This window comes from Manihot esculenta, chromosome 4 (genome assembly GCF_001659605.2).
Source record: "Manihot esculenta cultivar AM560-2 chromosome 4, M.esculenta_v8, whole genome shotgun sequence".
Taxonomy (NCBI): Eukaryota; Viridiplantae; Streptophyta; class Magnoliopsida; order Malpighiales; family Euphorbiaceae; genus Manihot; species Manihot esculenta.
In genome coordinates this window covers 4,332,056-4,344,397 of record NC_035164.2, presented here as the reverse complement: position 1 = coordinate 4,344,397, position 12,342 = coordinate 4,332,056, and the positions used below count along the sequence as shown (strand labels likewise).

The following is a 12,342-nucleotide window of genomic DNA, read 5'->3' as shown; positions in this document are numbered from 1 at the left end:
TAACTTGGAGATGGGGGAGATCTCAACTCTTTGGTCTCCAAGCTCCAAAACTTGCTCAAATATCTTCAAATCAAGATAAAACTCGTTAAAACTCTAAATATCGGAGGAAAAAAAATAAAAAAATGAACCATGGGAGAGCAGGGACTCACCGTGGCCGAAAATGGGGAGAAAACTCGCCCGTTTCGGCCATGGAGCCCTTTTATAAGGGCTGTCAGACCACCTTTCGGCAGCCTAAAGTGCCTCCAAAACTCATGCAAGTTCGGCGGCCGAACATGAGGTTCAGCGGCCGAACCTTTGAAACTTTCGGAAGCCTAACTTGCCCCCCTAAACTATCCAATGTTCGGCGGCCGAACCTGGAAATACCTCCTTGGTCTTTTCATTCAAAACTCAAATTCCTTTCTTGCTTAAAACCATAAAATACATTAAAACATTTTATGAAAATATGGTTTTACCCTTCTAGAGGTTTTCAACATCTGAGATTCCACCGGACGGTAGGAATTTCGATACCGGAGTCTAGCCGGGTATTACATGATCCTTGAGCTTTCTTTGAACTCGACTACCACAAAAGCATCGGTCCAACCTTTGATCGAGTCCTTATACCCCATGAATATAGGCAACCCAGCTCGGGGACCAAAGTAGTCAAATCCATAGTTGGACTGGGCTAGGTGAAAGAAGGTAGAAAATAACTCGATGGAGGGGACAAAACCCCAATAAAAACAAATAGACTAGAAGTAGCACATGAACAAAATGGAGTTTGGAGAGAGTATCCGAGGAGTCACCCTAAAGTGACAGAAGACCTCGATTAAGAAGGGGTGAAGGGGAAGGTCAGCCCCAGGTCGTGCTACTTAACAAAAAAGACTAAGCTACACTCTTGTTGGGTATCTATTGGACCTGCCGGAGGGGGATTAGAATGTACAATCCTCTCATTAGGAAGAGGGGCCCTAATTCTATAGATGGTGGTGTCGGTATAGTCGCTAGAAAAATAACGAGAAAGAGAAGAAGGGGTGACAGAAGACACTAGACCCACGACATTAGGAATTCTAGTAGAATCAATGGGGGAGTAAGATGTACCTCAGATTGAAAAAGTAAGGGTCACAAAGAAGAAAGAGAGCAAGACAGCAGAAGCAGCGCAAGAGGCAGAGTAGCGAGTGAAATCGAAAGCGAAAGTTTGAAATGGGTAAAGGCGGAGAAAAGACGTTTTGATAAAAGCGTTCTTAGAGCCGTGCGGTAATAATTGGGGCATCGGGATTTCTTCCCTCATTAATTATGGAATAATTAACGAGCGGGCAAAGGACACTTGATAATAGTTGGGTCTCGGACACCCCGGTCCTTACTAAGCCTATAAGAGAAGATCAGGACAGAGTCTCATGATAACCTAGCACATCAGTCCACTTTCTTGGTCATGGTCCAGTCTCAGGATAGCAAGTCTGACCTAACACAGTCAGGGCCCGAGATGTCAAAGTCCAGTTTACTCGATTTGATGGCTCAGTAGGACTACAGACCCCTATGCCTCTAAAACCATACCCATACAGGTACAGAAAGGAATTAAATAGTCATCTGATAATGGAAAAAAGAGGAGATACCCATACCGAAATTTTGCCCTCTTTTGAATTTCAGATCATCACTTGTAAATATAAATAAATTAACCGATCAATTTGTATAATGTAATGAGTAACTTGCCAGAAGAAGGAAGAGAAAGGGAGAGGAAAGGAAGAAGATGTTCGATAATATGGGTTTTTTTTTTTTTTATATTATGTAAAGGGTAATTTAAGAATTTTTTTATGAATTAAGGGCTAAAAATATTTAATTTAGATGGATATTTTTTATGATTGATGGAATTAAATTAGAGGGATATTTTAATTTAATTTGAAAAATATAAAGAGAGTTTAATTAATTTGGTCAAATTATAAAGATAAGATAGTAAGTATTTTTAATTTTATTAAAAATATAAAATTAAATTCTAAATACTTTTAAAGAACAAATTCTAAATAATTTTAAATACATAATGGAAAATTTATTGAGTGTATAACCATTATATCAAGTAAAATTATTTACATGGTACAGTTTTCCCACACAGTAATCACATTAAGCCCAAAGCCGAAGCATTTAGGCAGGCTGGCTTTGCATATTGTCAATTTCTGTAACATGCAAATGCTTGCAAAAATTTTGAGCTGAATTTTGAAGAATTTAAAATTAATTTATTATATTTTTTTAATTTTAAATAAAAAATAATATTTAAAATTTTAAAGTTTTGAAGTAAATTGCGGGTACCGAAAATTGATTTTAAGATTTCAAGATTAACATACGTATATCTTTCTATTACACTGAGGCATACATCTAACCTAATTTAATTTCATGATTAAATATATAATAAAAAACCTCATATTCCAATTTTCATTCTATCAATCTTTTATTTAAAAAAAATATCATTTAATCTGATTTAATTCTGTAATAAAAATTAATTGATAATAAACAAATCTTTCAATTAAAAAAAACATCAGAGCGTATGTTAGTGATATTTTCGACTACTGAACTTTCACCATCTAAAGTGTAGCACTTTACTGCTTCGTCTAGCAGCACAACACTTGTATCGTTAATTGTTTTCACGAGACAGACTTTTAAATTTTCGAAAAAGAAAATGTAATTATTCTTTATTTTATATTTGAGTTACGAATGCAGAATATAATTATGGCTCAAATTACTTTTTATTTTAAAAGTATAATACTCAATAGATTTCTTATTCTATCCGTCCATTATTTAAAAGAAAGAAAGATGTATGCTTGAAGGGAGACTATAAAGCTGGAATTTGCTCAAAGTCATGCATTAAAAGCAGAGGTGATGCTACTTTTAGAATTATATGATCTCACTCTTTGATGCAACTAAGCTATTTCATTGGCCCACCCAGCCACCCAATCTGCTTTTCATTTTACTGGAAATTCTTCTTCTTCTACTACTTTCACACTATAATTGATTTTCAGCTTGTGGCTATGTCTTAAAATTAATTCAAACTGCATAATCTCAAAGTTTACTAATTTATATTATTGGGTTTGTTTTATGTGTAGTCATTTATTAATTAGCTTTTAATATTATCCATCTATCACCAATTTGATTGTTTTATTTTATAAATCAAGGTATGTTTCTAATTTTAATTTTTCATTTCCATTTAAAAATTTCATAACTTATCAATTTTAAAGAAATTTATAAAATAACAGAAAATGATCAAGCGTTCGTGAGAGATAATCACCGAGAATTCTTCAATGTTCTAATTAGATATAAAATTTCATAGTGAAAGTACTCCTTTTATTTGTAGAAAAGAGTTAGAAGAAAAAGAAAATAAGAGAGGGAGTTAGAGTTGTTTCGCTTTAAGACCAAATAAAAAGTTATCCTATTTTTCTTATATATATACCTTTTATTGAGTGTAGGATATTTTTTGACGTGTTAAATAATTTTAGGAAGATTTATAATTTAATCTTTGAGTATTATCATTATTAACAAGTCATTTCCTATATTTTCAGAAATCTATTAAAACGTTATTTTTTTTTTGTCGACAAAATAGTCTTTCCATCTATTTATACTGTTAAAAATATATCAAAATACCAAATTACTCTCCTCCTCCTCCTTCTCCTCCTCCTTTTTCTTCTTCTTCATCGATTCTTCCTCTTCTTCTTCTTTGGTTCTTCTTTGATTCTTCTTCGATTTTTCTTTTTTTTTTTTTTTAGGAGGAGGCGATTCTTCTTCTTCTTCTCCTTCGTTATCATCATCTTTTTCTTTTTCTTCTTTTTTTTTTTGAGGATGAGGAGTTCTTCTTCTTTTTCTTCTTTTTTAAAGAGGAGGAGAAAGAAAAGGAGAAGAGACTATTTCGTTAATAAAAATAATAATAAGGACGTTTTAATATATTTTTGAAAATGTAGAAACTGATTTGTTAATAATAGTAATATCCAAATACTAAATAAAAAATTTTATTTGAGAGTAAAATTAGATTTTAAAAATTTTCTCCCATCTTTTATCTATTTTTAACGGAAAAAAATAAAAAAAATAATTTCGTTCACAGAAAGAAAAATAAAAACATTTTAATAGATTTATAAAAATATAAACTGACTTGATAATAATAATAATACACAATAACAAAATAGTAAATTTCTTATAATTTTATTTGTTTTCAGCAATAAACATGTAAAAGACAGTGAATGAAGTTTTGGCAGCACAATAATAAAGAAAGTGAGTGCAAGCAGATGGTAAGCATTTTCCATTTACTTTAACGTTGGTTGTCCAAAAGCAGGACAAACGCTTCTTTACATGGTACAGAACGGTCCCCATTTGCTTTTCCGATCAATTCCAATTCGAAACTTCAGTTAAGAGATGACTTTAGTATTAATGAAATGACATATACCATTCCCCTGCTTTTGATTATTACATAATAGTCTTATAACTTAAAGCTTAAGTTTGCAGATGGGATTGAAGTTCACCCACTAGAAAAAATTACTATCTAGTCTACATATTATAAAAAAAATTTATTAATTAATTCTCAATTTTTAAAAAATACATAAATTTTTTTAAACATTTTAAAAAAAATTGTTAATTAATTTTTCTATAAATTTTATAAGTTGATTGTTTTATTATTTATTTCATATAGTTTAAAAAATCTCATTAATTAATTTTTTTAATTTTGTAAAAATGCTATTAATTAATCTATTCGTATTGAGAGTTTTATGCAATGTTTAATGAGTAAAATTAATAAAGGGACTAATTAATAAATTTTTTAAAATGTTACGAATACTTTAATATATTTTTTAAAATTAAAATACTAACAATGAGTTTATTCATAGGGATTAAATAGTAATTTAATATTAAATATAATACAAACTCTTCCTGCGCCAAACTGCAACAAAGAAAAATCTAAAAACTAAGCAGAGATACATTGCAATGGAAGGATCCACTGCAACTGCAAAACAAGCTGAGGACATGAGTTTGCATCTCCTCGTAGAAAATCAATCAAACAAGGTCTTATATGCAGAGTCAGGCAAGGCTTTCGTGGACGTCCTCTTTTTTTTCTTACAGATCCCATTGGGTTCCCTTGTCGGAATTCTTCAAGAAAATGACATGAATTTGTCTAGTTCTTTAAGCAGAGTGTTTGAGAGTGTAAGAAATCTGAAACCCACTCATTTTCTATCGCAAACAGTTCAAGAATCTCTACTGAAACCTGAGGTGGCCTCTCCTACGTCCACGCCTCCACTTCTCCAAAGCTTTTTTCCTGTAAAACAACTCAAGTCTGAAACTTCGCCTGCTACTCTTTCTAGCCCTGTCTTCGGTATTCCATCTTCAGCTCCGGCAGCGGCGAAGAAGAAAGCGGAGGTGGGATTTGTTAAAGAAGGTGAAACCAAGTATATAGTGATGGATGATTTGAGGGTTTTACCACTTTCTAGTATTTTTCTTGTTGATCTCTTCAAGAAATTCAATGTCAAGGATACTAGCTTTCGTGAGGTCAAGATTAATATCAACAAGGTCTCATCTTCTATTCAAGAGTTTTTTTTTTCTTTAATTTTTAATTGTTTGGGACGTACAAAATTTATTATTCTGTTTGTGATTTTGTTCAGTGCTTGGAGATAGTGAAGGCCTCGTTGGAGTCTGATGCCGTTCTCACAGATGTGTTCATTGGAAAGAATTCTGAGGAAAATCTGAACCACAAGGATATGAAGCTTAATAATTGTTAGATTTAAAAGTTTACATTAAGATGTATGCATAACTAATTAAAATATAAATAATAATTATATGTATTTATATATAAATATTTAATTTAATGAAAATTTGGCTGTTCTACTTCTCTCCAGAAAGGTGGTTTGATTTACCTCCTCTCTCTAAAACTCTCTCAATCTCAATTTTCTTTTCTGAGGCAAATCCTCTCATTCTGCCGATAAAGCTGACTTCCCATTGCATCCACTCTTCCAAAAGTTTACTTATCTCGTTGCAACACCATTGAAGATCTTATCAAGGCCTCTTGTTCTTATATATTTTCAACAATATCGCTCATTTTCAGCTTTAGAACCAATATATGGGAGGATCCTTTTGAATGGCTTTTTCAGCTGTGTCTGCTTCGGCTCGAGAGACTTCAGCTATAATTTAACACAAGAATTGATTAGAAGGAGACACCAGAAGCTCACGTTTTCTAAGCTGATGTCTTTGTACACAAGATAAGAGGAGGTGAAAGTCGAGGTTTAAGGTAAAATTCTTCATACTAATGGAGAGAGGAACAAAGGGCAGGAGGAGAAGGACGATAAGTGGCATTGCGTGGAGAGGAGCAGCGGCAAGTTCTTGAGGAGGTCAGTTTGCCTGAGAATGCTAAGATGGATCAGATGAAATCCAGCTTGTTCCTAAAGGAGAGATAAAGAAGCCAGAGGAGTCCATTAAGAAATCTAGCTAACTTGCAGTAATATTCTTCATATCCAGCTGCTTTGGCATATGGGTTACCTAAACAAAGTTCTTGAGTGACGTGTTTGTGAGATTCACCCCCCCCCCCCCTCTTCCCCTATTCCATAGATAAAAGGAAAAATTCCTTAGAATATTCAGTGTCCAGTACAGGGAAATTTAGCAAAAGGATTAAGCGATCACAAATGTTCTATCGTTTTGTCAAAAACCATACTTCAGCTGCAGTTTTACAATATCCACTACTTAATTTTCATGGCATACAGGTAAATTATAAATATCTAAAATATGGCATATTACATATTTCCAGACATTCATATACACAACACAAGCCAGCTCCAGCTTGAGATGGAGAAGCAGGGAATGGCTACCGGCTCAAAGCAGAGCAGCACGCTTGCTAATTGAAGAAATTGCCACCCTGTACTTCAGTTAAGGTGTCCGAAAGAAGACAAAAAACCTTGAACCTTCCTTTGGACATCGTGCAGAAAACAAGAAATTCTACTAAAGTTTGCTACAAGCGATTCTAAGGGGTGCATAATTCTATCTTGAAATAAGGGGGTAGACAATAGATGGTCAACTTCCAGCAGAAATGGGATTATTAGATCAAAAGGGAAGTTATATGAATTGATGTGGTTTATCTTGGATCGTTTTTACATAAAATATCAGTTCACTCCAACAGGCCCTATAGAAAAAACTTGGATATATGGATGCACGTACCTTCACGACTTGGAAGGTAATGCAACACGAGAAAATGAACATCCATTCATTGTTTGCACAGCAAGCAAAATATGCATTAGTACCATCAGTCTCTCACTGTAAAGAACTCCTTCACATTTTGAACAATGCCCTTATCATATGGATTTGTAAACCTCATCTCAGTGAAGCTTCTGTCTGGGTTCACAAAAAGAAAAAGGAAAGAAACTTCAGATTTCAGTTGAGGCACTGGCATTGATGCCATAGACAGTGAACCAATATTTTGGATATATTTACCTGGCTGGGACTGAATAATGACTTGAAACTCTGGGTATTTCCTCCAGTTTATCTGAAGGAAAAAAAAACATTAAACTCGGGGAAAAAAAAATCTATATTGCAAACTGAATTAGCTTATTTTACAGAAGGCGATATCTTTCCCTCCTTGGTTAATAAACATAGAAAAAAAACTCTCCCTCTATCTCTTGCGCGGAATAAATATTTCACCTCTCTGTTTTAATGCTACAATCATTAGGGAACTTACCCACTCATCAGTCCTGATGTTAAAGCATATACAATATATATGCCATGCCATAAACCCCCCCTAGTCATTAAAAAGATTCATATCAGATAGTGCAACAGAATACTTTCAATTATGAGCTCTCAAGGAATCTAGAACTTGGATATCAAGCAAAAACAAACAGACCTGCCATAGTACTTGGAGAAGAGTGAATAACATTGTACTGATAACCAAACTTCCAGCCAGACCAATCTATACACATACATCAGGAAAAAAAAATGTTAGACATACTGCATAGGCCTGATAGATAATACCTAAAACAAATTTAGGATTACATAATAATGGAAGGGCTAACACTGGATAATACCAGCATAGGATGGCCTACCTCAAACCTATTTCCACCTAAGATCTTGGAATCTCTGGCAACTGGAAATAAAACACAAACACATGAACTAGTGCTAGTAGAATGTAATTCTAAGCAGATGAATGCATTGATGAGTTTCATTGCTCAAACATAAGCTTGCACAGTATGTTGGAAATTGTAAATACTTTAATATATCATGTCTACCTCATACAACGTTCAAAATCTAGGATATCATAACTAAGAAGTAAGAACCTGAGATGCATCCTTCAAGAATCTAGGAACACTGTCTGATCTGATGAGAAATTCTAATCACTAATATAGTCTGAAATATGCAAAATGTCTCTTGTCTGATGTATGCATTATGCAAGAAGACGAAATATCCACAATGGCTAGAGAGAGGTGGGAGCAGCAGAAAAGTTCCTGCATAAGCTTACACTGAAATGAACACATCACGTAAGAAGCTTCAGTAGTAAGAAACCCAAGTAGAAGAACCATGAAAAGGACATGATTATTCTGCCCTGCATATTGTAGTTATTAAGCATTATAAGCATGAAAAATTAAGAAGGCCATTAAAAAAATAAATAAAAAGAAAAGCTCTCTGAAATTGCTTTAATCAATCTTACAAGGAAAATTGTGAGAAAAGACAGTAATCACCTATACAATTCCCAAAAGCAGGACAATGGTGGTCAAACCCCTTTACATATGCCTCACAGCTCTTACAATATCTAACCCTCTTCAACAGTGAGGAACTCTGCAAAAATATGAAGGCATCAATCAAATAAACAATCATATTCGGAGAACAGCAAAGACAGAAGCCAAATATAAGCATTTAAAGAGTGAGAAATAGGCAAAATATCAAAACTTGAAAGTTGCTAATATTTAATGAGGAGAAGAAGAAATGAAGAGGGCTACAAATCAAAGCAGCTAATAAATAATTAGCCTTCCCATGTGGACATGGAAATAAACTGGCAATTGGCATGCAACACTAGCAAATATAAGAACTCTAAAGTGCAAAAAGGCACCTGTACTTTGCTTAGATGAGTAAAGTATGCCCTGACATTAAGGGAGAAACAGAGAGATTCAAATTCATTTAAACCAACAAGATAGAACTCAATAACATTTAATAACATGATAAAACCAAAAATCCATCAGATTAACGGCCGAGTTAGTTCAGCATTTAACCATTGCATTTCAAAGATCCAAAACCATTTGAACTGTGCTTTTAACTATCTTTAAGGATTTCTGACTCGGAGAGTGCGGATGACTGTTGGCAAGGTCCATTAGTCGGGCTTGATGGCTTAAACCAATTTGGCTTGACTTTCCCTTCCCATATATTCTCTTGTTTTTTCTTGTTTGTTTCTGATGTGGAACATCCAACACTTCCCCCTCAAGTGCAACTGGATTAGATGTAAATTTATAGGTCCAGTTGTCACTTGTATTGCATATAGTGGGCCATCTACAGTCTAGCCTTTTCTCATTTTGGCTCAGCTCTGTGGGTCTAGTTCTTTTACTAGCCCACAGAACCACCAAGGTCTAGCTCATTGCAGCACTGCTCCCACCATGCTTTTTGGGGTCCTAGAATGTGATATGCTCTATTACCACATGCAATTTTCTGCCTTGGCAAAGCACAAATGACTGTCAACAAGATTCATAGGTCGAGCTTGGGGTTGCCTCCGCCAAAATGGCTTAAACCAATTTGGCTTGATTTCCCCTTCTATATATTCACTAGTTTTTTCTTGTTTGTTTTTCTTGTGGGACATCCACAAGGATGTATTGGTGTATCTCCCCAGTCCCTATGAAAACATGAAACAAGCCAAAGCTATCTTATCTATTCTATGTTTCTAAAAATAGAAGGTTAGAAGTATAACTAAAATAAATAATAGCAGCGTTAAAAATAAGAAAGATGGAATAACTAGTGTCACTGGCACCCATGACATGTCATTTGTTAAAGCTAGTCATAATTCATAATCCTTATTGTTGGCTCAGTTCAAGCTTACAACCTCATTTTGAACTTCAACTTCAAAAGCTTTAATTTCATCGAGCTTGTCTGAATGGGAAGACCCATGAGTTACCAAACCAGGATCACTTGATAGGATACTGCCATCAGGAAAATTATGCATTCTTAATGCATAGATGACAAAACCAAGCAAAAAAATCTTCTTTCTCAATGCCTGATACAATGAGACAGAGGGAGAGAGAGAACAACCTACATACACCAATGAAGAGCATGGCAACCTCTCCATTGAACACAGCATCAATGAAATATGGAATGGCTGCAGAACAGGGAAATTGAAGGTCATTCTCAGGCAATAAAACAGCTTCCATTTTTAATAGTTCTTCACATACATATTCTTATTAAGTGATGAATGATAATAGCATGCACCCAACCATAGCAAGGTGCAAGCATATAGCTTTTGGAGCATAAGCTGCCACAGCCTTCCAATGAACAACAACCACTATTTGTCACTGGTCTGTGGTCATACCTTGGAATTTGTCAGTAATAAGCAATCCCTTAACTCTTCTTTTTCTTTTTAATCACATCCTAGCAGTTAGTGCAGATCACAAAGTCACTTGGCCAAAAACAAATCATCATTCAAATCAACTAAATCTATCATGTCATAATTTATGTCACTGACCAAAATTATTCTACCGGGACAATGCTACTTCTTTCAATTTTGATGATGAACAGTCTAAAATATGCATAGCATCGATAACAGAAATATTGGACTTGAAATATTTTCAGAAACCCATCTTGAAAATATTGTAAGTACCAGCTCAAAAGAGCGATCCACAGTTTCTTAATTTAGACAGCAACCCAATTCGAATTAAACAAGAAAATTCTACTAGCCATGAGAATAAAGTCCACCTTGTCGAACGATTACGAAATAAACAACCCAAACGAAGAGAATATTGAAGAAAACAAAAGCTGGAGCTGAAGCAGAGACCCCAAGAAGCTTCCTGCACCATTTCCCAAAACCCACAACTAACAAGAGCACTACAACTGCATAATAGAACCAAACCTTAATAAATTTTTCAAAGCAAATAATCATAGAGAAATTTCAAAGGGAGGAGTTTGGGGAACCTGAGAGAGCAAGTTGAATGAGAAGAAAGGAAGCAGAGAAGAACCGAGGGACGAGGGAGAGTGCATACTGAGTCAGAAGTGCCAAGATACAGGAAATTGTGCAGCGACCAACTGAAGCTAGAAACGGCTCCTTCTTCCTCTGAGCGTGGAATTGCTGCATTTCTTTCAAGCAAAAATTGTGATTCAGCTCTGAGTTTGATTTTCTACTGCTCCATCTTCTTCCTCCTCCTCCTCGTCGTCGTTAGCCGTCAGCATCAGCCCACATTTTTGAGCCTGTAACCCATGAACTTGGATCTCTAAGTCGTCAATAAGCCCATCACAAACTATTTATTTTAGCAAGTAAAATAGGGAGAATTACAATTAAGACCCCCTTTTTTTGAAAACTTACTAATTTATTCTCATTTCAAATTTTAATTAAAATATTCATATATTTTATGAAAATAAATTATTTAATTTATCAACTTATTTTAAATTTAATAAAATATTTTAAATCCAACCCCAGTTAGTAAGACTATAAATTAAGTATTTAAAATTCAACAATAATTAAATCAAGATTTAATCGATATTTTACTAAATAAATATCATAAAATTATAATTAAAATTTTATTATAATTAATATTTTTATGAATAATTATTGAAATAATAAGCTCAATTTTAAATAATAATATTTAATTATATGTCATAGAGAAAAATTTAAAATTTAATATTTTATAATAAAAAACTTACAAATAAATTTTATTATATTTATATAAAACAATAACACAAAAATTTATGTAGAGAATAAAATAATGTAATAATTTTATTAATTAATAAAATAAATTATATTTTCATTTAGTATGAATAATTTTATAAAAATAAATTTAAATAAATTCTTATAAAATAATTTATTATTTCATTTCTATACATATTGAAAAATTTTTAAATTATAAATTCTTAAATTCTTTTATTTTAAATAAACATATTACAAGAAAAAAATTTAATTAAATTAAACTTTCATAAAATTTTTAATTGCAAAGATTTTTAGAGTTATTTATTAATACTACTTTTTATTAATGTGTATTACATATTGTCTACCCTCACTCATAATTTTTTATATATTTTATATTATATTTTTATTTTATATAATCACTTTATCAATTAATAAATTTCAATTTGTTATTTAACAGGTTAATATTATAACAATTTTAATTTTTAATTAAAAATAAAATTATCATTATTATATGATTGAATTATGTTACCACTTTATAATCATATAATCATTATTTA

General features: G+C 33.0%; 2 protein-coding genes across 5 annotated transcripts; one reads left to right on the top strand and one right to left on the bottom strand.

The window, feature by feature from the left end:
• Positions 1 to 4,864: 4,864 nt before the first annotated feature.
• LOC110613235 lies at positions 4,865 to 5,829 on the top strand. Its single transcript, XM_021754259.2, has 2 exons — positions 4,865 to 5,502; positions 5,595 to 5,829. Exons 1-2 carry the CDS (start codon positions 4,924 to 4,926, stop codon positions 5,709 to 5,711), a joined length of 696 nt encoding a protein of 231 aa, XP_021609951.1. The 5' UTR covers positions 4,865 to 4,923; the 3' UTR covers positions 5,712 to 5,829.
• Positions 5,830 to 6,581: 752 nt separating this feature from the next.
• LOC110613923 (probable protein S-acyltransferase 1) lies at positions 6,582 to 11,365 on the bottom strand. Of its 4 annotated transcripts, XM_021755343.2 has the most exons (11): positions 11,077 to 11,365; positions 10,861 to 10,995; positions 10,201 to 10,267; positions 9,995 to 10,091; positions 8,649 to 8,745; positions 8,429 to 8,512; positions 8,016 to 8,056; positions 7,817 to 7,882; positions 7,655 to 7,714; positions 7,411 to 7,462; positions 6,582 to 7,311 (listed from the first exon to the last, which is right to left on the bottom strand). In XM_021755343.2, the coding sequence occupies exons 1-11, from the start codon at positions 11,234 to 11,236 to the stop codon at positions 7,223 to 7,225; spliced, it is 948 nt and encodes a 315-aa protein (XP_021611035.1). In that variant the 5' UTR covers positions 11,237 to 11,365; the 3' UTR covers positions 6,582 to 7,222. The 4 variants fall into 4 exon arrangements, 3 of the variants coding, with proteins under 3 accessions (XP_021611035.1, XP_043811993.1, XP_043811994.1); XM_043956058.1 differs by lacking the exon at positions 7,655 to 7,714; XM_043956059.1 differs by lacking the exon at positions 10,861 to 10,995.
• Between the last annotated feature and the right edge of the window lie 977 nt (positions 11,366 to 12,342).

Bases quoted from the DNA above. Each gene is read 5' to 3' on its own strand.
- LOC110613235 (XM_021754259.2), top strand. From the start codon at position 4,924: ATGGAAGGATCCACTGCAACTGCAAAACAAGCTGAGGACATGAGTTTG. The intron at 5,503-5,594 runs GTCTCATCTTCT...GATTTTGTTCAG, and splicing joins TCAAGATTAATATCAACAAG to TGCTTGGAGATAGTGAAGGC.
- LOC110613923 (XM_021755343.2), bottom strand. From the start codon at position 11,236: ATGCAGCAATTCCACGCTCAGAGGAAGAAGGAGCCGTTTCTAGCTTCA. The intron at 10,268-10,860 runs GTGGACTTTATT...CCTGTTCTGCAG, and splicing joins TTTCGTAATCGTTCGACAAG to CCATTCCATATTTCATTGAT. The intron at 7,463-7,654 runs GTAAGTTCCCTA...TTTTTCCTTCAG, and splicing joins ACATCAGGACTGATGAGTGG to ATAAACTGGAGGAAATACCC.